At 40.6% G+C, this 27,678-nt stretch overlaps 1 protein-coding gene across 2 annotated transcripts; it reads left to right on the top strand.

Annotated features, from left to right (window-relative positions):
* The first annotated feature begins 700 nt into the window (after window positions 1-700).
* Window positions 701-24,650, top strand: LOC139130215 (uncharacterized). Of its 2 annotated transcripts, none has more exons than XM_070695963.1 (16): window positions 701-1,088; window positions 2,881-3,257; window positions 6,889-7,107; window positions 12,786-13,010; window positions 14,179-14,373; window positions 15,894-16,052; window positions 16,426-16,608; window positions 17,000-17,248; window positions 17,606-17,791; window positions 18,171-18,297; window positions 19,979-20,079; window positions 20,749-20,916; window positions 21,205-21,432; window positions 22,363-22,551; window positions 22,966-23,157; window positions 23,594-24,650. In XM_070695963.1, exons 2-16 carry the CDS (start codon window positions 3,065-3,067, stop codon window positions 24,412-24,414), a joined length of 3,435 nt encoding a protein of 1,144 aa, XP_070552064.1. In that variant the 5' UTR covers window positions 701-1,088; window positions 2,881-3,064; the 3' UTR covers window positions 24,415-24,650. The 2 variants fall into 2 exon arrangements, with proteins under 2 accessions (XP_070552064.1, XP_070552063.1); XM_070695962.1 differs by having other exon boundaries at window positions 703-1,088; window positions 23,591-24,649.
* The last annotated feature ends 3,028 nt before the right edge of the window (window positions 24,651-27,678 follow it).

The raw sequence follows: 27,678 nt of genomic DNA, 5'->3' as shown, positions 1-27,678 counted from the left end.
ATGTTCTTGAAAAGAACAGTTGAAAAACATGTTTAAAAATCTACACACCTCGCCTGTTACTAAATTCTGCCATTGCCGCATCCGTAGCAGTATCTGTTCAAGGCTAGCGAGCAGTAACTTTTTGGAAGAGGTTCACCTCAAACTTGTCTCATTTTTTTCCAAATATTCTTTCAATTGTAACGAGTTAAGGTGTCATATTTTACTTGCGTCACAATAAAAATAATAATATATAACTGAATATGGGCGTGTAACATTAGCAGTTTTTCACTTCATTTAAATTTCCCTCCGTTTTTTAAAAGAAGTCATTTTGCAAAGACAGTTTTCACGGATGTGCCCTATTACTGTCACTGTTAGCAATGATCCCCCAATCCATGTCTTCTAACTGGAAAAAAACTTCCGAGTCGAAGACCTGGTTTTATAAATGTTGGGTCTTAAATCGAAGATTTCAGTGCCTGATGTATTTCATGCAATTTTTCCAGAAGGGTATTCGTTTTGTAAAAGGAAGTCCGGGATACAATTGAAATTGGCGATACAAGTATCTTTGGTAAAGTTGTCTTGACATAACCATTGAGGTAGCGCACTGACTACCGCCATGAAATATAGTACTTCTCAACAGTTGACGACAGCTTTTCCCGCCCAATTGCACACGTGATTGACAGCTCACCCGCACCCGCCGAGAATTTGTTGGCTCACTTTCTGCGGCACACTTTCCCGATTGTTAGTGCGTTCGGTGGCGCGATGTGAGGTCAGCCGAGATATTCTGTACATACATATAACACATGACACTGCGTGGGCTCACCTCGCGCGATCATTCCGGCAGAAACGTTCCTATCAAGCTTAGGGCAACAGTTTTTGCTCTCGGTATCCTGTGTTGAATAATGGGAAGATTTTCCCCCGTTTCCCTGCTTCTGTGAAATCTTATCATTTCCGCAAACTTCAGTGTCAAAGTAGGACCCCGGCGGACCAGTTCACCGTTTACAACCAGAATCCCTACGTATATACCCAGTTTGAGAGTTGGGCCGGTCAAGGCTCAACACCTACACTACCCTCTGCCATGTCGACAGTCTGACTAAAAGACTAACCAGCAGGTAAGGCCGAGTATTTCATGATCTACATCTTTACAATTCTGCGTAAGATGACATACGCATCTTGTTGTGTCTTATGAATTTGTTCTATTGATTTCTTTTCTCACGATTCTGAATGATAGGGGCGTTTTCTGTACGCGGAAGTGTGCGTTCACTTGATGTCCAGAGGGTTCGACAAAATGGCATGCAATCTTTCGTGTACCATGTCGAGTTTTTTTTGGACAAATATCACAAAGTGGCAGTGTACGATATAAAGTATTTAGCAGTTGCACTTCTGATTTCGACTGAATTATTAAAACACTGTTGTTTTTGAAACAAACAAACAAACAAACAAACAAACAAAGTGCAGCGTATCTTGTACAGAAATGCCCGCAGCAGCCAGTATCTCGAGTTCATAGTGCGTAGAAAAAAGTCTTCACCACTTCGCAGTTTTGGTTTGACCCCGCGGTTTTAGCTTTGGCCAATATTTTTTCCTCTCACTCACACGTCATGTCGGGTCGGGTATTTGAATCACAGTTATGGTACACGAGGTGAACAGCGGGTGGAATAACACGATCAACGAGTCAGCGTGGAGGAGCTACTCCAGCCTGTGAAGGTCGTGACATGTCACATGACGGACGTCGACAGACAGAATACGCAGAAAAGCGTAGTTTCGCAGAATGAAAACAGTTTCTTTTGTCCGCAAAGAGTGTCGTTTCCTGTTTGTTTAGAAAGTGAACTCTGACCCATTGGCCTGTCTGTAGTATTCGTCAAACCATGTTTTTGAAAAAAAGTAGTCCACAGAAAAACACATACCCAAAACTAATCAAGCAGGTACTACTGGTACACACAAGATGTATTCAAACTCAGTGCATGCCTTGTGTCAGGAATAGCCATGTCTACTGGAGTCCGCAGAGCTTAATGCACACCACATTTTGACAAGAAATAATCTTTCTCTTGTGAAACAATTAAAGGGACAGGCTCTTTATTAGCGTTATCTCTGATAAAATTGACTAACTGTGTACAACTTTCAAAGGACAACGAAAGACTATAATCACATAAACAGTCCATGTCAACAACCCCTGAAGCGTGAAACAGAGATTGAAAAGGCACATAAAAGCCTGCAGATGCATGTGTCATAATCACCACCGTGTATCAAATCGTGACATGGCGGACGGAAGCGATATCATATTTTTACAGAGTCAGTTCTGCGTTCATATCCCGGGGTTCATATTTGTCTTTTCCCCATCAAAGAATAATAAAGCGTCCAATGGGGAAGAGCCCTCTGGGTAAAGCATATATCATCTGGTGATCTCTTAATGGATGGTAGTTCAACACATCAATAGAACGGACTTGGCTTGAAACGAACAATCACACTTTGGTTTATTTTGTCATCAGAAGTCGATTAAGAAGGAATTAACTAGGTAATAAACAGAAAGTTTATTGATGAATCCAATATTCTCACCGAATCCAAGCCACCTACCGGCGATATCGCTGCGCACGGAATTCATACTGAAAAGCGGCGCGCTGGGTGAATTCGTCAAGACCTTGATAACCACCGCATTAACCGATGACTGTGATAATCACATTACAGCACTATTAATAGGTCGGGAAACTCCACTCATCGCTTTTGTCTAGGCTTGTCTGCTCAAACGATTGACACTGCGACCTTTGACCCCATTGACGAAACGACAGTAACTGTGCCATGCTATACAAGGTACCTCATGTTGCACGAAACCGCGTATGTCGTCCACCGCACCGTCATATCCGGGCACTTTACTTTCTGACTCAGCCTAGTTTCATCATTGCTTTGCAGATAAGGTTTCAGTCGGATGAGTGACGTCATCTGCCGTACCAGAGGCCACAACTCTCCTGCCTTCACTACTGTAGCAAAGTTTCAAAAAGCCTCAGCCAAGGCCATATACCGAGGATCTCCAATCCTGGAAGAATATTGAGTGAATATCTTCACGAAAATGACGACGTAACGGTCTGCTATCATCATGGAAAAAGTGGACATCAACCGGAATAAACGCACGCAGCCAAAGGTAACCTACAGAAAATATGTTCGACCGACCGGCACTGCGGCGCGGCAGCGTCCAACTTCATCTCCCGCGGGCACCGCCAGAACGACTAAGACGCCTGTGGTCGTCAAGTCATCAAATCATATCGGTGGTAAACAACCGAAAAAGCAAGGTGAGACAACCAAATCAGATGTCGATCTTTGAATGTTTACTTTTTTCGCAAATATTTGAATAATCGGCGCTCATCACATACTGCAGCGTTATCTATTGAAACCAAGAAGTGTCGCTCAGGCATGGCATTACAACTGTGAGAATTTGCACACATATATTTGCCGCCAGAAGTTTTGGCTATTCCACGTATTCGAAATGTCAGTCGCCAAACATTAACTTCATGTCGAATTCGATCACACAAATCTCTGCCCTACATTTGGCATTATTCCATTTAAGCAAGATTGGAACTAATTTGGGATAATTGGATGGTGAAGTAATGTCGATTCAATCTGCAAATGTAATCTCATCTGCTTTTACACACTTGTTTTTATGAGTAATTTGTAATATCGCAACATTCAGTTATATGGCACCTAAAAATTTTGAGAAATTTGAAAAAAACATAAAGATCCAATTATCCCAAATTAGTTCCAATCGTATAATTATCTTGTCTTTGTCATTTTCTGAACTGCAAGTAATTACATAGTTGGCACGTCCAAAAATTAAAGATTGGACTTTTGCTGAAACTTTTCTAAGTGAAAGTATGAACCATCCTCCTTTTAAAATAAAGAATAAAAAACAAGTGTCACAGTGCAAATTTTGTAATAGAGAAACACATTTCCGAAAATCGACCGATAATTGAAATTCAAAATGGCTTCCCATGTTTTCGACGTTGGATAAATAATGTTTTATCGGTATATAAAAATCGAGACTGTTAAAATTTCTTTTACTCCTCAAACTTCAAGATGGGTTCACACAAACAACATACCGGCGAATTTAACAGTTTAATAATCAAAATATCTGCCCCGAAGCGCGTAGTGCCTTAAAAATAGCATCTCTGAAAAATATGTGTATAGCTGCAGTTAACGTTTTCAGGGACAGCTTCCAGTAATTAAAACAATGCATACCTTCCATGACTTTGTTGCCATTTGAAGACAAATTAGATTATACAAACTATCTGACCTGTAGTTTGACCTTTGGGCCATGACACTGCTCAAACAGCAAATACTGCACATGCGTCACAGTCCATCTGTGCATGGTTTAGTTAATACGACCTACCATATTGTAAACGCGCAAAGATTCTCTCATATCTGTGACCCATATCTTGCCAAGTTCATATGTCACAATCGGTTCAAGTTGGTTGAGTCAAGCGTGGCATGATTTAAACAAAGATTTTAACACTTGAAGACCCCTGAAAACTCATATACGCTGAGCACGATGTTTACCAACTTTACCCAAAATAGGTGATTTTGTAGATTTTGCTCTTTACAGCGGGAAAGTGAACGGCCAGGCGCTATAGGAGTCACGGGCGGTTGACGAAATTTTGCCGCGCTGACACTTTCGGAGCGTCACAACGTTTCCAACCAAACGGAGGCACGTTATAATGCCATTTTCTGCATTTTTAAGCACGTTATTGGAAGCATATTTTTATTGTTTATAATAAGGTAATTTATTACCAGGATAGCCAAAAATGTTCAATTAACAAGTATTTTCAAGAACCAGACGTTCAATTATTGATCACTGTAAGTCAACACTATATTCAATTTGCAAAGATAATACGCACCTACCCCCTCACAGAATATGTGGCAATACTGTCTAGCTAGCAAATGCACTAAATGTCGGCAGTGTTTGATTTATTTGCCTGTATCCGATGACAGCATTGACATCGTAAGGTTATCACAAGGCGAGCCCCCGACACCCGATACTTTGACTTTTGTCAGTGCTAACAAAGTTTAGTGAAAGCTTGTGTGGCAAAAATAAAACTATGACTTTCCGGCATCCCGACCTACTCGAATTAAAATACTCCAAAATCACAAATAATTTTGCCAAATGTTGTTTATTTTTATTATTCACACACAAAAGTAAGTATAATGTTCCTGACTAACCTACCCTATTTCCTGATGGCATGTTAACGGAAATGCACAATATTATTTTATGCCGTCACGTATCATTACTATTGTAATTTATATATATATATATATATATATATATGTATATATATATATATATATATATATATATATATATATATATATATATATATAAAAGTACAGAGTAATAAAATTTTTACTAAAGTTTCATACATCCTGCAATCTTCAGACTGAAGTGAAAGGATTATTAGCTCTACACTCTCACTCATATGCTTGAGATGTACCATTCTATTCGTAGCTGGTGGTGTTATGTATGTAATATATATATATACACACACACATATATATATATATATATATATATATATATATATATATATATATATATATATATATATATATCCACTCATCCAAATAAAACCATCATCCATCTCATGCCACCGCACAACTCTCAGTTTGCAGCGGCAGCCGACAGATGTTCCAACCAAAGGTCACCAAAGGTCACGACTGAAAAATAAAATATTTAACACCTCATATGACCAAAAGTTCTCTGATAAGTACCGGACACATAATTCTGTTTCCATACTAATACTATTTTGTTTTGTTTCGGTGTTTGTAAGCGAGCCTATCTACAATTATACTCAATAAACTATTGTTCGGCGGTTTTCACTAGGCGTCCAGGCATACATACGGGTCAAAGGTTGATCGAGTGGTTCATCCAGGCTGGCTCTTTTGTTCGACTGTGAATAATGACCGATTGTTTTGACTTTTTGCCTAGAGATTAAAGCCACTGTCACTCACTCTGCACGGTCGAACGATTGCAGATCAGTGCTCAAATCGACGCTTTGCTTCGCTGAGGTCAAAGTTCAGAGCGAGTTTTTCCCGAAGCAAGCCGAAAACTTTTAGTCGTCCATCGGCGCTTGATATTAAACATCGACATCATTCAAAAATTCTCTGATTAATTGGTATATTAAAACTAATGATATCAAAGTCGTTAAAGACGTCATTTGTCGTGATGACGTAAGGCGTACGCCGTGAACTTGAAGGCCTTGCAGGCAGGGTATGAAGATAAAAAACACGCAGGGAGACTTGTGAAAACGGAAAAATGATATAGGAAATAAGCAAAATTTTGAAAGATGTAATCAGTTACCATAACGAATCCACCGATCACAAGCCATTTCGCATTTTAACTGAGTAAACTTTCAGAGTGGATTTGGCCAGTTAGGATAAAAGTACTGTTAAAAAAATTAAGCTTGGATCAAAGTTGACGGTCATGTACTTGAAAATATGTACAAAATCTTTCATCGCTGTATGAATTGTGAAACCAAGGTATGCTGGGGATCAAAGTAAGGTTTTTGTCCGAAGCTGGGATCAAAATCGCCACGTACGAAAACAAAAGGTGCAAAGTCTTTTTGGCGGTGACAAATCAAAGTACGCCATGCAAATTGGTACGCGTCAACGGTGTGTTTTTATGAGGAACAATACACTACATATACACGCTTCATTGATCGATTTATTGTTTCCGTGTCGCCCCCTTCTCTCTCAGTTGCAACCTGTTCTGTTCCGTGTTCTCTGGTCGTTCCTGTCTATGTCACTGTTCCGCACCACCTATCACCCTATGTCTCTCTGTCTCCCGCTTTGGTCTCGTGTAACGATTTCATCAACCCTGTCATTCGTGTCCTGGCTTTCTTACCATGGCTGACTGTCTCTCGCTCTGTCAAACAGAAAAGAGAGCCACGGCGTCCGTCGACGGTCACGCGTCCACTCCGACGGTCAGTTTCCGCAATCGAGATGCCATCAAGGAGGCCGTCATCCTGTCGCATCTGGACCTGCCCGACACGGAGAACAGAAATCTGAGCCAGGAACTGGAAGCCATGAATTTAATGGTGTGTGCGAAGAAACAGAGGAAGCGATCAACCAACAACAACAACAACAACAAAAAGGGTGAGTAGGCATACAAATGAACATTTTACTTCCCCTAAAATCAGGTTTGTCAGAAATAACAATTCTAACCAATGTAACGTTTGCAAATAAAGTTAAAGTGTACACAGCTATTTGACACAAAAATGTGCAAAACAACATCATTTTCCCCCATTAAAATCACGAAGAAGCGTAAAAACCTGGCTTTAAAATATTACAATTTTCGGTTTGTGAGTTGTGTCACCGTCGTTTGAACCCAACAGCTCTCGCCATTGGCCTGGAGGACACAGTCAGACTCTCAGGGTACAAGGGGTATACATCAGTGCGAATTACAACAGTTACGGAAAAGGGGGCGTCTCTATGTTATGGTCACGGTCTGGGAAGAGCAGGGTATTTTTCCAACATTTTTTTCCGTGAATGATTTAATATAGGATAGACCTGGTAAATGATGTTCTCAGATGTACAGTCGTGGCCGTGCTACATTGAAATAAGTTTGTTTGAAACAAGACGTCGTCATCTACATGATTTTTGTGAACAATCCCACATAATGGTGTTTTGAAATTTTGCGGAACCAGCATGTTTACCACAGTCACCCTGTCAGTGTCACCACCGGTGCCATTGATAAGACATACCAACGTACATGTACCTTTGGTCACAGTCCCTCCACAAACCGGTTTTGGTGTTTGTGGAGGGACCGTACTTTGGTAGACGTGCTACTTGCTCTAGCACAGAACAACACTTATCACAATTTTGGAAATGCCAAACCAGGAATAAATATGATAATTAGAGGGGCGTGCTTCGCAACGCGATTATTATGTCTGGACTTCGGTACCGTAATCTGACCTTCAGAGCTGTGCAATGGTCGCACATACTCTACGTTGGTATCCGGCATCTATTTTTATCTTCTGGCCGTCAGCAATGATCTAATAGAAACCCTGCGTTGCATAATACTGGAAATAACATAATTGATGGGCGTTCTTTTCCGTTTAACGAGACATCGAGGTCATCGATAGAATGCTTTGCTGAACGTCATTTCTTTGAAGTTTACTATATTACCAGAGTAAGGTATACTGACGGTATAGCTCTGTGTGCAGGTTCATGCCACAGTCACCTGTGGTGTATTCCGTTCTGCGTCTACGCGCCCCATAGACGTGCGTACATTATGCCTGAGAAGGCATATGTACACACGTCTGTGGGAGCATAGGCGCAGAGCGGAATAGACCACAGGTGACTGTGGTTCATGCCTGTCTGATTACGGCCACACCACCTCTGTGCTCGGAAGTGTAGACGGCGAACGAGCATGCACTGCTAGTTCAGATAACGAGCGGTGCCGTGTGAAATACGTTACTTCCACTCGGTTTCTGAAGAGCCTGCCTTTGTTATTAAAAAGAAGCGCCAATGTAAATAGCATCAGATATATAAATATGCTCTGATTGACAAGATCAATACGGTGGACTGTCCCGACACCACACCTCACATCCCACCGTGTCCCCCAAACTGTCTGCATCCCTTAAAATATTTCGAGTACACAAAACAGCATTTTTGTTGTTCTGAGGCCGTGTCACCCACTCAACAACCTGTGGTTAACGCAAATTCAGGGCAGATGATAACAGTTCCTGTGTGCCACTCGACCTGGCAAAAATCAACAAGATAAAATACCATGGCGTTTTTGGGTCGACATAAAATCTTTATTTGTCAACATAAAGTCCACTCGACCCATGTCAAAGTTACAGCCTCGCTGTCGATGTTAAAAGCCTGTGTCACAGACGACACAAACTCCGAACTCTTCCGTGTTATGTGCCATTTTTCGATACACCCAATGTCATCGGACTGTTAGGGCCAGGTTGAACGACAATAACATGCATGCGTACCCTCTCCAAATTACCTCCTTGCCCTTGTCTCGAGTAACCAACCCACCCCGGGGGTAAAACCCCTGACCCAAAACTTTTTCTTTGCTTTTCTTATCTTTATAAGATTCTTATCAATGTTACAACACACATGTATATCATTTTTTGAATATCTCCTTTTCTGTCGGTCAAGTCAATTTTAAAAAATTCCTTATCTACCTATCCTATTTCGGAAGGGCATATACAAGAAACAAACGAATTTTTTGGCCTTACCTGCACGTACAGTGTCACTGACTGACGCTGTATTTGCCATGCACTCAAAGACTTACAAGGGAGGTACCGCTGATACGACAACATTCACCTCACTCGGGAATTTAGTCAAACTTCCACTTCCTCAATAGCACCTAAGTTGAAAATATCAGCGGCTCTGTTCTGCCCCCCCGTTTGGCATTTCCTTTTATCGATAAACCGCTGTGCTCGATGCCCGAGACTCTCGGCGTTTACAGGTGGGTTGTAAAAAACGACTCTAAAGGTTAAAAGTCCTGTGATACCTCATCATTATAAATGTAAAGATTTTTATCACTCTTGATCTCCGTGGTTTCTAGCCGTTTCAGTTTTTTTCTCAACTGAATGCCAAAGACCAATCCGTTGCCATTCGCCCTCGAAGTCACCGAGCCAAAACACGTATATACAGCAACAACGTACTGTCACGTTATCGGGCAAAGGCCCTTTTCACCAAGAGATGATACAGGAATTTGTCATATTATCAAGTATGCGGCATGTGTTATTGACCAGCATAACATGTGTTATTGGCCACGTAAAATATCTTTATTGCCCTCTTACAAGGCAATAATATAATTGAGATAAGATGATGCATGCGTCCGCAATCAATTGTGAGTTTAGATTCCTCGATTTCAAAGTCTTTTGTTTACAACATGCAATAAGAAGAATCCTTCGGCGTCGCTTCACCTTTGAACTGAACGACTATGCCTGACCGGCTAACTGTGTCAACCTACATACAGTATTCGTGACACAGCGATGGCAATCTGGATCTAAAAATAACCCGAAAGCATTTCGTCGAAGAGCCAGGTTTGAGCGAGTAGGCGTGCATGTGATGTTGTTTCGGTAGGTAATGAATCACAGGCGAGACTCAGGGATCACGATCAGGTGAACATGTCATGCGAAATTCACCAACGGCTCATTCGTTGACTGTTGCAGTCGAATAGGAAACATCAATAGATTATAAGGCTAGAGTTTTCCAACATAAACTACCCCACAATATTTTGTACACAAGCAAACAGCTGAACAAGTTTAACCCGCAGTAATTTACAACCACACTTTGTGTTTTATGCAAGGTTGAAACGGAGTCTCTTGATCATTTATATCACAGCTGTAATTGTACTTCACGCTCTGGGGGAATCTTTACTTCATGTAAAGAAACCACCATTCGTGTGTTCCTCGCTCCCCTCTCCATTACCGAAACTCCCTTCTGCCTTTCTCCCCACCGCAACTCTCCGATCTCCTGTTCCTTTTACGAAAGACCCTCTATGTTCACTCATAAACACGTTTGTTCATTCCTATTAATATGTTCGTAAAATAAAATAGAACACAAAATTTTCAAAGTCTATTGTCATGAAATAGATGCCATCTACTTGGGCCACTGATGCAATAAAATAGCTTGCCCCCACCACTTGTGAACGTCTTTTAACGCGGACGGCCTCACTGGCTACCGATGAAACTTAAGTCACTTTTCCTGTCGCTCAACTTAACCTCAGTCCGTGCTCAACTTTGCCTCATTTGGCACCAGTCCATGCAAGCAACGATCAAGGCGGACTGACACATTACTGTGTTTACCAACAGTATAGACCATGGATTAATGTGTACATGACATTTGTCGCAAAATTGTTTGTACTCCTTCGTGACATTACTGGCTGTATAAATGCTCGCCTTCGCCATCAGTCATACACGCGTTCATCCATGCATCTGTACACTATTGCAATATGCGTGTGCGTTGCAAAATCTGTGAACCCCCTCCCATGCAGGAAGTCATATGAACTGGTGAACTGTTTGTGATTTTTAATAGAATAAAATGGCCATATAGGAATCACTTCAGTGATATCATTGTAATCCAATGTTAACGTGGTTGGATTTGTTTTGTTAACATTCTGCAATGTGTCTATTAATTTGAATCTCACGGTAAAAGTCTAATAATGCCATGTCATCACTCACACCATATCAGAGTTTGCAGTATTTTTCGAACTCAAGCTCTGCTACGAACAGCGCCAAACTGACATTTAAACTAAGGAATTGTGCTTTTGAGCCGTCGAATACCAGCCAGTTGTTTTTCACCGTTACGTGATACACTTTGTCGAATTGAATATTTTTTGCCGGAGGTAATCCGCCCCCCCCCTCCCCAATACATCAATCCCAAAGGACATAAATCTTATGAACCCAGTTTATGTCAAAATCATGACAAGTTTTAGTTTGGCAACGATTTTTGCGGATTCTTTTCGGTTTTAGTTTCGATACGAAGCATTCTAATGTACATAATGGCAGATCGTCAAATAGTTCTTCTACGTCGTGAGTACTGTGAGCGATAATTCAGCTGTAGGCTTTGATTCGATTTCACTAAAAGTCCTAATTTTAAAACTGTTTAACAGACTTCTGTAATGCGTTTTAGTATATCCTGACATATTTCTCTCAATTTTACTCATCCATAATTTCTAATATGCACAGCGCATGCGTCAGTTTCGAGACCCACTACGAGCAGCTTTCACTAATGGACATCCGGGTGTTTTAAAGTAAGATAACGTAGTATATGGGCAAGTCCACTTCCGACCTGACAAGTTCTTTTGATGGTTTGATAAAAGATAAACAACCAAGGCTCAAATAATCGCAGCTTTTACTAGTAAGGTGTATGTTTTCGGCCCGGCTGTATATGCAGTTTTGTTTCTCTACTATCTAAATCATGTCGGCATGCTTTTAGTTCAGCTTACCAAGTTTAACACAGTCTCCGCATGTCACGTGATAGTCGAATTTACAGAGACCAATAATAGTACACCCATAGTGAAAATATTATCAAAACTTTCAGTCATTATCCCTGTTAATATATCAAAATAACGTTGTCAGAATTGGAACATGGCTTGAAGTAAAAAATTAACCTATGAGTGACACCGCCTTGCCACGATTCTCCATCCTCCAGTCCAAAGCCACCATTTTCAATGTCAGGGTGTTTTTGTATGACCTGCCTACTCCCCCAAATCATGTCAGAATACTTACATTTTTTTTCGAACGTCGACGCTAACTGCAACCGTCGCGAAGAAGAGGTCATGCGCGTGACCTCTGAAATTAACAGAACGGTGTGTAATACAGAAATTGACAGTTCCCTTGCTATAGACTTGGATTTCTGAACAGAGTCAGAGTAAAGGCTTTTTATTTTGGTACTGATCATGCTGCAGACGATCATGATAGCCAATCAGATAGTGTCTTTCGCGTGTTATATCCAACCAGAGGGACTGTGTGACCCAACAGAGGAAATTCTTTTTTGAATTGGTGTTTTGTCAGTGTGAAGAATTACATTTTTGGTTGTAGCAAAGGCCTTTTGGTCAGTCTGAGATAAAGTGATGAGTGATGATGATAATGACAACAACAACGACGACGACATCATCAACATCAACAACAACAACAACAACAACAACAACAACAACAACAACAATAATAATAATAATAATAATAATAATAATAATAATAATAATATATTTACTGAATCGAGAGCAAACTGTGTTGGTTAAGCTTTACTGCACATACAGTGTCGCCAAGTAATTACTAAAATTTGATCACTTTGTTCCGTTGCAGGAAATAAAAAAGGATCTACTACCTCCACGACGAAAAGTGACGACAGCGACAAGCAAACCAGCAAACACGAGAAAGTGAACGAAAGAGAGGCAACCCGTGACAGACTGTACGTCACTGTGCCCGGGGCCAGACATGAGCAATGGGCGGGGATATTGGAAACCTTGATTGTCATCGCTGCGGTCAAACAGTTTGCTTCATACCTGGCCAGTATCGCCAAGTTGTCAGGTGAGCGAGTTAAAATTTCCAAAAAAAAGGGCACAATAACTGTAAATTTTGATATCATTACCGTGAATTTGCTGAAGAAAATATGCATTTTCTTCTTTTACTCCTTATAGTGTGGTTAAATACAAAGTATCTTATTAGCCTTGCCGACTCATTGCATTTTGAACAATATGAAATAATTATTCATAGCATAATATAAGAAATGGATTCTGTCCCGCATCAAAATTCATTTGTAAAATTTACCAATAATGACGGAAGTTATACACATGTGAACTGTGTTGACAAGGTGAACTCTATGCTTTTCCGGGAGTAAAAAATATCACTTATGAAAGATCAAAAATAATTGAAAATTAACAGACACAATACAAGTTCGAAGTTATAACCGCAATGGGATTTCTATTCTATCTATAAGCATGCCTATTGTATGTTAATTTATACAAATGTTTAAGTTTTTTCTTGTTCCGGTATCACGTACAATATCTTAATGTATTACGGAAAGTGTACGGTGCATTGTTTTATTGAGAACAGAATTGAGTCCAGATAGTGATGGAGAAGCTGCTATTAATAGAAAAACATCATTGAATGTTAACGAAATGCTTGTAGAGACAGCTAACTTTGTATGCTCTTCAACACCCCTTAGCTTGCTGAAAAGTAGTTTTATTAAACAACGTCAACCATAGGACCAAGGGTAGCAATCGACGGCGGCGCGCTACTGCAGCCTAGAAACTTTAGGGATTATTTTAACACACAACAGAATCCGCAAACATCAGTGTATCATTGCGGTAGGGTTATACACCATGAGTCGTTGGCAACTATGGTTCAAAGAAGACCTTTCGGGAATGATATAACGACCAAAGAAGTGGCACAATGTTAGGGAAGATATTAAAGACTGGTGTTTAACTCATCATGATTGAACAGTGTAACAGCGCAATACATGTTTTCGAGATGAAAACCCTGCTAGCGGACTAAGTGAACGGTCCATTGATAAACAAATGGGACGTTTAAGGTGTCATCATACAGTCTCAGTACAATGACATTGAGACGAATGAATCATACAGTGAACTGAGTTTATCTCTTCATAAAATCAGTAATGCGACCCCCTTTATCCCGACTGTCAAATGTAAACAGAAACCCTGCCGAAGTTTCATGTTGGCTTATATCGACCTTTCAGAGAGGAAGCGTGTTCTCAGCACCTCTAGGAGAATTTCAATAAACCAATCAGATTACAGGACGGGAAATGGCAAGGAAACCAGGCGCGTTGTCATGGTACCGAAGGGGACCTATCAACGATGGTGTACCATATTGGAATCAGTCAAAACGGCCATCGAAGAAACGAAGCAGCACTCTTCGACGGTGAAAAGTAAAGGTATCGAGTCTTTGCACCGTGATAAACATTATATATGTGTAATATATATATATATATATATATATATATATATATATATATATATATATATACCGTACTCTCTGTGCCCGTAGGAACCAAATATTTCATCTGATTAAAGGTTAAGTGTGGGTCGATATAAGTAAGTAGTTGAGTCTATGAGCAGTATAATGGATATACAGATTATACTACTTCAGAATATATAAGTAAGCTCGCCGTACACAACGAAAATCTCAGCGTGAACAGACTGCTCTGCCTGTATCAAATTAATGGAAATAAATTATGGTAGGAAGTGAAACTAAGATTTATGACGGGTTTTCAATCGTCAGTTTGGTTTTCATCGAGATAGTGATGAGTTGGTCTAGATTGGGCACGTGGTGCCGAAATTTACTGCAAGGCATGATGGTTATCGTCATATTAAACATAAGATTGATATATCTACGTCCATTCAATATGGCTAACTGGTCGTAAACTCCGACATAATTTTAACCCCTTCACAGCTATGGTTTGACCCTAACCCATTGTTATAAGTGGTGATAATGGGTGTGAATGTTTTTATAATATACGCTTTTACATGTAGATGTGTTCAATAGATCATAATTTTGCACGTAACTATATTTTGTTTCATTTTGACAAACCCACTTATCCAACAATCCTATGTGCCACTTTTCAACATTCTTGGTTCTCAGCCTGAGTATCAACGAGATAGAAATGATTAGAAGTGCATAAAGAAATCGGGTCTGAATATGCAAACTCGCTGAAAGCGTTCGTCAGTGAGGAAAGGATGTGAAATACGGTGACTTGAATACATTGCTGCTGTTAACAATTTATATAACTCTACATTGTGATTCGTTAATTTATGTTCATGTTTGATGCACCATTTTTTATGCTGATACATGCAAAGAGCAAGATACATGTACCGGTCAACAGTTTCCGAAACTGTTAACCGGTAAACAGTTTGCAATAGCTATAAAGTGGGAGAGTTTGACGATGCACACATTGTAAAACGCGTGAAGAGATGACCCTATCGTCTGCAACTGAGACGATAGGGATGATAGCTGAGGAACTTCTCGATATTTTATGAGAAGATTTGACGGGGTGTATTACATAACACATATTGACTGGCTATATTTCGGACAACAACATACGTTTGTTTCCCCTTGGGCATGAGAGTCGTTAGCCTAGATTGCTTTTCCTTCGCTTGCCTCCGTACCTCTGTCTTCACTACCGTGTGAAGACGGAGGTACGGAGGCAAGCGAAGGGAAAAGCAATCTAGGCTAGAGAGTCGTCCGATAGCAGTCTGTTTCCGTCGGCACACGGCCTCCTGTAACAGTTTTGGGGCACTCTAAGGACCTTGGGCAACAAATGCATGCTGTGACGCTCATGCCCAGTCAATATGTGTATACTACTTTTAACCTGAAATGTACGAACTTTTGACCTTTCAGGCGTTTATGACGTGATCTCAGTGATATATACATGTAATTACGCGTTGTTTCTTTCAGGATATGGAACACTCGAAACTGACGAGTGTAAGGACTCTGCTTTCAAACCGTTGCCAAGCACAATATACCAGCAATGGTGTAACTCAGTCGACGACTGGGACCTGGCTATTACGTCACAGCAGGCTGAAAACAATATGGCCGCCCTGTGCATTTGCCCAGGTATGTTGGGTGATGTGTGAAGGTCGGGTATGATCGTGAAAATGACTTTAGAGTGAAAATTAGTCAAAACAAAATAGAAGGGAACATATTATCCACTTTCATTTAACCAAAGGGCATTTTAAAATTCACTATTATCGATTAAACTTTGACAAAACATATACCGACTTCAGCTCGAGTATGACAATAGTGAGACCATGTTTCGGTAAACGCATGTCTAGGATAGGGTTTTCGGAAACCAGGGATTGGAGACTGTCCCTTTAAGGAGCGGACTGTAGGATTATTTTAACTGTTGGTAACAACACATGCTGAATTTATCTGAATTACACTGCCAACACGTAGCAAAGCAAACTTTTTTTTCTCCTCCTCGTCCTAGGAAACGAGCAGACGCCGAGAGTCGACCGCCGCGATGTAAGGAAATCGGTGGTTCTCACAAAGACAGACCTCAAAGACGACATCACGATACCAATGCCCCTGACGATATGCGTGGCCTGGGAGAAATTACTGAAAGGCTGTAAGATAAATATCTCGTCCAAGGCGTCGATTTCGAAGGTGCAAGGTAGGTCATGGGTTATAGTGGGAATCAAATCGACCGGACAACCGGCAACGGATGGACACTCAGTATGCAGAACCCAAGCAGTGACCATAGGAAAGACGGAAAGGACACCCGAAACAGGAAAAATAATATCTATATGTAAACAAAAAGGCCTTCTAGACATAAAAAACATGCCAGTATCATGTTTCAAGAAATAATAATAAGTCGGTAAATATGTGATCATTGCCATGGTATCCTAACATCGCAGCAACTGTACTCAGTTTATTTTTGGCGGTAAATCATTGTAAAGTGCCTCTGAAATTTATAGTTATTCCGGACTGTGTTCCGTATCTGCACATTTCAAAACTACGCTGCGCTATCAACACTCACTCAACTTCCGCCTTTCTATTATTAGCTAAAAGGTTTAGTTCCTATGAAAAGCCACCGCGACGACTCCAGAACAACGACGCCCCAGTAGACGAGCATGCGCAGAACAAGCCGCCGACACCCATGGAGGACACGGTCGCAAACGATGCAAGCCAAGTCATGATGTCAGTCCCAGAGGCTGCGTACAGTGAATGGAGGAAATTGCTCGACGCGTGGAACGTGATGGTGTCGTGCCTCGGTTACAGGCAGTATCGATTGACGCTTCCTAAATTACCAGGTAAGGTAAAGCCAACAGCATGAGGGCGCTGTTGCACCCCTCAGATAATATCCCTGGATGATACTAGTATATTGCATACATTTTGACCGTACAATAGTTTATTTGCATGAAACGAGTGTTTGATTAATGCACGTTTTAGCCGAGAAGAAACATGTTTGTAAGATTGCTTTAGTATGATAACAAAGATCATGATTTATTGATGAAACTACCAGAATCGACGTGTTATGGCCGATAAAATGAGTTCGTTTAGTTGACGGTCCCTTAAAAGAACGATGCTACAGATTTATATACCTGACCTTATCGAACAAATAAATTTTGGCGATTTCTCAATATGTTGCCTCTTCATGAACTACGCAGATTTGGAAGAAGACCAAAGTCACAGTGTGGACCAATCAGAGGCAGACGTTGAAGACAAACTTAAGAAGATTATCTTGATGCCCAAGACACTGCATGACATGTGGTTCAAAGCTTTAGACGCCTGGAACTCTCTGATTTCTACTCTTGGATACGGTAGCAAGACAACTTACATCCAAAGGTTAAACTGTGAGTGATTTTGGTGTTGTATCTTTTTATGTATTTTTTCGCTCGAAGACTATAAGCAACAATCTTCAGTATGTATACTTTCATCATAAAAGAGTCATCGCATGAGTTTCAGTAAGTTAGTCTGTCTGTCTGTCTGTCTGTCTGTATGTCTGTCTGTCTGTATGTCTGTCTGTCTGTCTGTATGTATGTATGTATGTATGTATGTATGTATGTATGTATGTATGTATGTATGTGTGTGTTGTGTGTGTGTGTATGTATATATATTATGTATTTTATGTATGTAGGTAGTAGGTAGGTATGTAGTTAGGTAGTAGTAGGTAGGTAGATAGGTGTATAGGATGGTCGGTAACTTAACAATATGTTTATTATTCCATTACAGTGTTAAAGATGCCGGAAACTGCATTTACTGCCAGAAGGAGACGAGTTTGCATGTCTTACATCGAAAACAGCGACGATAGCGATCACTTCATCAGCATTCCTGAACTGGTATTGACCGACTGGTTGAAGTAAGTTTGCGTAGGTTCCACGTTGAATCCCAATTCCTATTTTGTCATCCTCAAAAGTGTGTTTATCAGTGACTTATGTAGTTTATCCTAAGAAATGTACCGTCCGTTAAATTGAAGTTCATGAAGAAGAGACCAATTTATATTGCTTAATTTAATATGTTCAAATAACATTCAGTTAGATTGGCACATAAACGGTTATCATTAAAGCCCCAATAGCTGCTAATTTTAAGAATTATTATCATGATTTTATTTTCAAACCAAAGTTGGTTCGTGTAAACGTGCTAATTGAAGGACGTGTATAGACGTATCACTGCTCGCTGATTTGGACCATGCCTACACCGTGACGTTTTAACAGGTTGAATAATAAACGGATGCGGCCGCACTCATAAAATAGCACCCCACAGAAAAGTGTAAAAATCAGTATTTCCTGCACATACACATCGTGGTAGTAAAAGAAACAAGCATGATGCTATTTACTTGAATGCACCACGCATGATGGCCAACATTTTGTTGTTGTAATCTTTATTTTCTCTGTCATATGATTAGTTTTTGAAAATGGCGGGAAATCTACAATAATGTGGAAACGTTTGAAATTACATGCCACTTTCCACACTTATAACAGTGTACACACTTTTTCAGTCTCTAATGGGTCTTATTCAATGAAAGTTCTCGGAAACTGAAGATATTTTGAGATCGGTTTATTACACAGTTGCCACTATTGGGGCTTTAAGTATAACAGAAATTGAATAAGAAATACAAGTCAGCTAAATTTCGTTCATTGTTCTCAATTTGACCTATAGAAGTTCATTCTTTTTCTTAACCCTTTGCACCCTGACCCCTTGCAGGGCTCGAAATTAACTTTTCTACTGGTAGTCCCATTGGGCTACCATTTTCTGAAGTTGGTAGCCCAGTGACAAGGTCTGGTAGCCCATGTTTAAATGAAGATTTTTTTTTCGGAAATAATTCATAATACTCATGTTGACACGTATCAGATAAAGTCGGCCAAGGCGAGTGTTGGGTTTAGTACTAGGGACGCTATTTATAATTTGTATTTAATTGCGATTGATACATTGTGATTAAATAACTACGAAAATGAATTTTCATTGGCCATCATTTCCCAAGCCTGTCATCCAAGTACATCAGTTCAGGTAATGATATTTCGATGAAAGTTTGTCGCAGCAAATTCGACTGCACTGTCACCTTTCAATTTGCATGACAAAGCCATAGTCTGGCCTTTCTGTGTCCAGCTAGGTTGACTGTTTGAGCGTCGGTCATCGAAAAGCGATCAACATCATGTCGAACTAAGTAATTTCATGTCCCAGGCTTTGGTAGTCCATGTGGGCTACCATTTCATGGGTTTTGGTAGCCCCGGGGAAAAGTTGGTAGTCTGTGGACGCGGGACTACCGCTAATTTCGAGCCCTGCCTTGTGACCTATGACATCAAGCGGACATTTTTTTCAGTGCCGGGTTCAAAGGGTTAATGTGATTGACGTATTCATGCATACGTCATCCGTACTGTGGTATTTTCAAGCTTGCCTTTAATATATTAAACGGAGTCAATGCATTGAACCTCATTGTAAAATTAACAAGTGCGCCCTCATAGATATAGATTTTTCATCTTGCAATATTCATATTAGCAGTCACTTAGAGGATGAAAAATTCCCTTCTCTTTATTCGGCAGCCATGCTCACGGTCAATGGCCTAGCATACTTGAAACTGGTCATGAGATGTTAATGGCCCTCGGATACGAAGATTACAAGACAAGTTTAAAACAGGTGCAAGGTAAGGGAGATGTTAGTACCAAACGGTCAAGTAAGGTTAGTTTTTCGATCACTGAGTAGTAATCAGTGGAAGAAAACAGTCGGCGATTTAAAGTACACGGAACGGCAGACTATAGGCAATAAACGAAACTTGTTCATGAGTGAGAAGTGGTCGATTTAACACGCACTACAAGCTATTATATGTTGCAATTTTAACAGGCTTTAGGAAAAAGAAGTTACCCTATTAATTACTACTGGCAAAACAATAGTGCGGATTTACATCGATAGAAACGGTGAGGGTAGTGGCGGTCACTATACCAGCAATGATGGACAAAAGGGAAATACTTTTAGTCGATTTTTCCACCACCGCTTTACATTTGGGTACAAATGTACGATAAAGTTTGTCAAAAACTCGGCACGGTGACAGTGAAAAATGTTGACATTCAGATGCATCAATCTAACTGAGTCATGTAAAAAATGATGAAATTTGCCAGCCGTCCAGTGTGTCAAAGTTAACATCCGTAACACTGATGATAGGGTAGAGCAAAGAGGGCGCTGTCATTAATAATTTACATAGCAGTACTTACCTAATATGACGAATACTTGCGCTTGCACTTGTATTCAAAAGTGAGTACACAGTGACTCATACACTACGCAATGACGTCTAACGGTCTCCTTATCTTAAATTCAGAATTCAAGGATCACGTGTACGGAAAGCAGGGGGGCGGTGGGTCGAGCAAGGCTGTCACTGACGTTGAAAAGGTGTACCAGCATTGGGTCAAGCTGAGAGATACCTGGAACGCCATGGTCACGGTAGTTGGTCAATCCAAGCTAGCTGCCACCATTCCTAACATCCAAGGTGAGATCTTTTGCACACTGCTTGAAATTTGATGACCAAAACTTTGAAATTTGAAATATCTTTTGGCGACGTTAATCGATAGAAGCCACATGGTGCAACGTAGGCATTTTTAATGCCTGGGCGATAGTACTTCGATAAATCAGATTCGTCTACCGTTAATGGATATTCGCATAACCATGTGCCATGTATATGTACGGCATCCTTCCTGCACAACACCGTATCATATAATGAATGACACGGCGCGATTTCTGTATAAATAACTTAACAATTGTCTGCGATTGTCAACAGGACTAGAGAAAAACTTCAAAAGTGCGATCAGAGACACCTACCTGAGCGATGCAGAGTTTGACTCATATACGGAACACAGTGAAGGCAGTGGCCCAGTGATCACACTAATACCCATGAATCTGTACCAAGTGTGGGACAGAGAACTTAGACGATGGATCTTGAAAGCCATGAAGTTAGGAGACGAGAAACCGAAGAGTAGTATCAGGTCACCTGGCGAAGTAAAGAATGGTGAGTTTCTTATTTTTTAAATTCAATTAAGAAGTGCAGATCACCTCCATTGTTAAGACAACTAGACATGTATACCGCAAACCAATCACGGAATGAAGTAATCGCAATCTGTTTCTTAATATAATGAATCCATGAGGAAATTCAGACATCTTCGTAACACTAGGTTCTCTTCACGAGTATTTCATGGCATCTGAAATTCCGTCACATGACATGGGAGTTTAAATCAATCGCATACACAAAGCGTAGAATATTGCGAGATTAGGTCCTGATATTAGATACATCCTTCTTCCAGAGCCTTGAAACAGTCACTGAATTAACTTTTGCGTTTTTATCAGCACTGCTAAGTTACGAAGGGTGTTGCTGGATCAGAGGCGGGCCTCTAATTACTAAATATCATCAATTACAAATACATCATGCAATCTTGAGCAATATGGTCTTGGTCTGTAAAATGAGTACATCCCGAATCATTCTATAATCATTGGCCGCCGGGTGAAATGATATTCTTCTTTTAACTCTTGCATGCATTATCGTGCTTATTTTTAGCAACGGTTGTTGGGTCATTTTTGATTTTCAATACAAAAGTTACGGTTAACAATATTTCTATTTCAAGCGATATGAGTGAAATTTAGTCGACACGAATTTTTAGATACGAACCGGTCCGCTTTTTGTGGGCCTCTAAATAAATACTCGATCCCTGGCTCATAGCCCAATGGCTCCCTCATTCATGTCCTATTGATTTGAAACACTTTGTCTCCAAACTTACCATCATGATGCAAGTGATGATGATTCATACAATTATGAGAATGGAATCCATCCACAAGAATCGTATGCCGTTTGTGGCTTGAGTCACTGCGATGCACGGGTACACAGTACTTCAATCACCCAATCCCCAATGATCATTCCTGTCACGGATTTTTCTTTTTCCTACAGAAATTCTTGGTCGCTTTAGAGGCGATGACAACCGCATCCATGCCATGGACGCTGACTCGGCTATCGACAACACTCTTCTCATACCGAGGACAAATCATCAAGCGTGGTCGAAGGTCCTTGACAAGTGGAACACGATGATGACTGCCTTGGATTATGAAAACTACTCGTCTACTGCTGTTAAAATTGTAGGTCAGTAAAATTTTGCTAAGTAAGCTTATTGCAATATTACACGATTCTAGTATCTGTACCGGTAGTAGTCGTGTACGAATAGAGGTAGTTATTTATGAATAGTGTATCATAATGACTTTTAACACAAATCGCTCACTACACACTCTACGATTGGACAAGTTCCCCGGATGACAAAACCCTATCAAGACCAAATGTTGCAACAAAACAGCGAAGGGGTCCGTTTGTTTTTCTTTTGTTTTGCAATACAAGGGGAAAGAAATCACAAGTTCATAGGTGGGCCTATTCTCTGGGTTTACGATTTTTTATTTAAAAGGGCTCTCTGATTGGTCGGTGCTTATCGAGTCAGAGCGGTTAATAAATATCACCACTATAAAACGGACATAAGTAATCAATCCAATTTCGTGTTTAACGTAGATTGTAGCAGTTTCTCCAACGCCAAGCCCTATGATCATACGAGTGTAAAATTTCTCAAGAAAGGCCTGAACACACCCGTACCAGAGACGAAGACCTATCAAGACAAATGGAAATGGTTCTTAGACGCCATGTCTTTGATGGTTTCAGCGAAACAGCGACAGAGATGCGTTAAACTGTTACCAGAGATTCAAGGTAGTTACGAGAGAATTCCCTTATTAACACATCGCATTTGAAATGAGCATACAAATGGCATGGTATGCTAATTTTAGCATTCATTCTGAATTAACGTAAGCACAAAAAGAGACAGACAGACATTAAATATAGGCATACATAATATTACATACTTGCATACATACATACATACATACATACATACATACATACATACATACATACATACATACATACATACATACATACATACATACATACATACATACATACATACATACATACATACATACATACATACATACATACATACATACATACATACATACGTACATACGTACAGTTAGTACTGAGATAGACACATATGCAACGAAAACTCTGAGAAATACAGATGGGTACCGTTACTGTGTGTTGTTAAAATAATTAGTGACTGTGTTTCTTTACTTTTCAACAGCAGTTAATCACTCAGTCATTGCACGAACACCTCTTGCTTTTGGATCAAGAGGTACTAAGCCTGGCATGTTTAACCATCCCTGTGGGATCATCATCAACAAACATGGGAAGATGGTCATCTCCGACAAGGATAACCATCGGCTGCAGGTGCTCGACCGTCGCGGGCTGTGCAAGGTGACGTCAGAGTTCAAGAAGTTTCTTCGACCCTTCATGCCTTTCGGGATCGCTTACAGCGACGACGGCAAGTTCTTCGTTACAGACATCAGCAATAATCAAATCGTCGTCTGCAATGAGTACGACCAAGTATTAAGGATATTCGGCCCGAAGGAAGGGATTGTGCCGCGTGGAATCACTGTCACTCCACAAGGCCAAGTGCTTGTCACCGATGTCCAAGAGGGTAGGTCGTGCATTCGTAAGTACACCCTCGACGGTCGCCACCTTGGAGAATTTGCGACCTACAGCGCCGCCGAGGGTCAGACGCAGTATCCATGCGCCCTCACCGTCAACAGCAAGGGGCACGTCATCGTTCCAGGAAACGGGCGTCCAGTCATACAGACCTACGATTGCAACGGGCGACTGCAATCATCGTTCAGCACTGCCAGTTCTGTCGTCACGCCTTACGGAATCGACGTCGATCAGGAGGACAATGTCTATATCTGCGACTTCTGGAACGACCGGATCGCCAAGTACACAGGCGAGGGAAAGTTTCTGTACACGATAGGTCAAGGGCAGCTCAAAGGACCGATTGACGTGGCAGTTATCAGTCCGTTCGTTATCGCAGTTACAGAGCACCAAAAGCACCGGGTTAGCATCCTGAACTTGTGAAGTGAGACGCAGTCTGAGACCAATTAGCTGTGGAAACGCAGCTATCTGTTGGCGGGGTTGCGTGCGTCTTTATGTGGGTCAAAGGTCAACCCCGCCACGGATAGCTGCGGGCCAACTGCGAGCGAAAGTGGGTCTATTACGACGACACAACATGTATCGGAACTTTGAACGGCAAAATAAACCAAAGTGAGCGTAATTCAATAAAATGACCTATACCTGCCTGAACTCTGATTATTGCTTATTCCCTAACTCCTTTTGTGAACAAAATTTCTGGTTCGTTTACGTAATTTCGGCTGATTTTCCAAGGAGTACTCAAGATTTTCACTCCAGCAGCGAACTTTGACTTCTATTGATATGCTAATACAGACGTCGCTCGTTCGGTCAGATCCTTATTAGCATATCAATAGAAGTCAAAGTTCGCTGCTGGAGTGAAAATCTTGAGTACTCCTTGGAAAATCAGCCGAAATAACGTAAACGAACCAGAAATTTTGTTCACAAAAGGAGTTAGGGAATGAGCAATAATCAGAGTTCAGGCAGGTATAGGTCATTTTATTGAATTACGCTCACTTTGGTTTATTTTGCCGTTCAAAGTTCCGATACATGTTGTGTCGTCGTAATAGACCCACTTTCGCTCGCAGTTGGCCCGCAGCTATCCGTGGCGGGGTTGACCTTTGACCCACATAAAGACGCACGCAACCCCGCCAAAAGATAGCTGCGTTTCCACAGCTAGGGACCAATATGCATTTGCCACGGTTCAAGGGTGCACGGAGGGAGCCAACAGACGCGTCCTAAGGCATTCATTTTGACTCATTCAAGAGAACTGAACTGAAGGACACGTAAAATGGTGCTCCACCGATCTGTCACAAGCACGGAACGTCTATGCGAATTCTATGGGCTACGTATTATAGTTCAAGTAATAACGGTCTTGATGCACGACAACTACACCTGTATGAGATCGAGGCAACCCTGTAAAGAACGACTCGTGAACACCCCTTTTCATTCGTGTATTCGTTACCACCTCCAAGGGATATCTGTCACACAGTTACAATTATTATGTGCGCCCGAATATGACACAAATAGCACAAAACGACGACACCCCCAATCATATTAATGGACCATTCCTTTCAATATGTGGTTGATTCAAAGTAAATGTGATATGGGATAGGAGGATGAATACCACTTACGAGGCTGGCATTATAAAATTCAGCGACAGCGAAAGTAGTTTTTTAGTAACGTGATTGGAACAAAGCCATTTTGTTTATTTCGGTCATTATACAATAGATAGGTCAAATGGGAAAAACGTTAGCCCTTAAATTTAGATCATGACCTTACGATAATAACTGTATACCCTAGTTTTTTTAGAAACGGCCAAAAGTCACCATGACAACCTCATGTCGGGATTTGCTAGGTTCTGAATTACTAAGGCTTAAATTGTTTGTCGCTACGTATGTATGTATGTATGTATGTATGTATGTATGTATGTATGTATGTATGTATGTATGTATGTATGTATGTATGTATGTATGTATGTATGTATGTATGTATGTATGTATGTATGTATGTATGCATGCATGTGTGTATGGTTATCAACGTATGGTTCTGTAGGCTTGAAACGTTTAAGTGTGCGCATGCTTGTGTCATGACGATATGCCATTACCTATGTTCACCAAAGATCCAGACAAGTGTAATATTTGCATATTCCCCTGAAAAATGGTTTCAGAGAGGTAACAGGACGTTTATATATTTTTACAGTTGTTGGTATTTCAGCGTTTCAGATATAAGTGACCGCGAAAATTGTAACGCGATGTTTAAAAGTACTTGCCATAATTAATTGCGCGCCTAATCAGAGAACGGCCTAATCAGAGAACGGGTCATTTAATGATTCTCCGAGTAAGCTGGTTTCATCAAACACTGTATCATTTATTTAGTGAGCAATTCCCCGATGTGTTAAGAGATTATCCAGAATAAATGTTCGAATCGCTGTCAGCCAGATTTATGTTCGCATTATTCGCTGTATCCAGATTACAATGTAATATGTTTCCCGCTGAACCTTCTTCAAACTAAGGTGCTTGCGAAGGCGTATTTTCTGGAACCCAAATAAGATGAGACGGTTTTCGCTCAGACTTTATCCAAAAATGGCCACTTCAAGGTCGTTTTCCGCTTTCTTTCATTAATATTTTGAAATACCGATAAACGTCGCGTCAAGTCTCCCATGGGAAGGTAAGACAACGGACGTACTGTGACACTGTCGCGGAAATGTACACAATGTATCAAGGCTGTAGCACGGCCGAAGAACGACTGGTGAGCAGTCGTCACGGCTATACCGTTTTCAGTCGCTCGTTGCCCCGTGGGGTAGGGTGCGCCTCCGGGACAAATATTTTGATTCTTAAATTTTGTATAATAGTTTTCAGGTCTACCACCTGCGGGAGGGGATCATTTTGTACGAGTATGGTTGCAAAATGTAATCATAGCCTCATTTATAGGCTTCCATTTTAGAGGCGCGTATTCCATTAAGATGGTATGAGCCTATAAAATTGGGGAAAAAAACCTTTGCTCAAACTTTCCGAAAGAGAACTTTTAACCATTCCATTTTTAATCAAGAATAAAAATCAGGCCCGGGGGTCACCGTGCGAAATTCGGCACTGTAGAAGAAATTACCCATACTTGAAATTCAAAATGACGGCTTTTTCAAAAATAAACTGGTGTAAAGTTTATTTGCGCATGCTCCCTGGGTTTCAAAATGTGCCCCCATAAGTAGTAGACAAAAGGGTATTGTTTGGTTATTGTAGGTTTGAGGCAGATCCTAGAATAGGCCTCAAACCTATACATTGGTTCTGGGAGAATAAAGTCAAGTTGACTTTATTCTCTCAGAACCAATGTATCTGCCTAGTTCAACTGCCAGCAGATTACACTCTTCAATCAATAATGGTCTGTTGTTGTGTTTTTTCGCCTTTTTTTCGGCGAAATTATTGTAACGGTGGCAAAATTGCTTTATTTACACATTTTAGATTGCTATCCTGAGTCTATTGTGTTGTTTTTCCACTTTGTTTGACGCTTTCGAATGTCCTGTTTTCGAATTTCTTCAGATGATTCTATATTTTTATTGCTGGTTTTGCTGTGCACTACCAGATCTGACCTGTCACGATTTAATTTATGGTCAGGTGTGAAACTGTGTAAGCAGGAACGCGGTTATTCTGGACGATGTTTATCGGAAACTGTATTCGTACATGCAACGAAAGGGAAAATAAAGAAGTTATATTGTAA

The sequence above is a fragment of the Ptychodera flava genome, chromosome 3, assembly GCF_041260155.1.
Source record: "Ptychodera flava strain L36383 chromosome 3, AS_Pfla_20210202, whole genome shotgun sequence".
Taxonomy (NCBI): domain Eukaryota; kingdom Metazoa; phylum Hemichordata; class Enteropneusta; family Ptychoderidae; genus Ptychodera; species Ptychodera flava.
The sequence above is the reverse complement of the archived record's forward strand: the minus strand, read 5'-3'. Positions and strand labels throughout refer to the sequence as shown.

Coding starts and splice junctions, on each gene's coding strand:
- LOC139130215 (XM_070695962.1), top strand. CDS start 3,065: ATGGAAAAAGTGGACATCAACCGGAATAAACGCACGCAGCCAAAGGTA. Junction 13,011..14,178: donor CAGTATCGCCAAGTTGTCAG/GTGAGCGAGTTA, acceptor TCGACCTTTCAG/AGAGGAAGCGTGTTCTCAGC. Junction 22,552..22,965: donor TACTGCTGTTAAAATTGTAG/GTCAGTAAAATT, acceptor TGTTTAACGTAG/ATTGTAGCAGTTTCTCCAAC.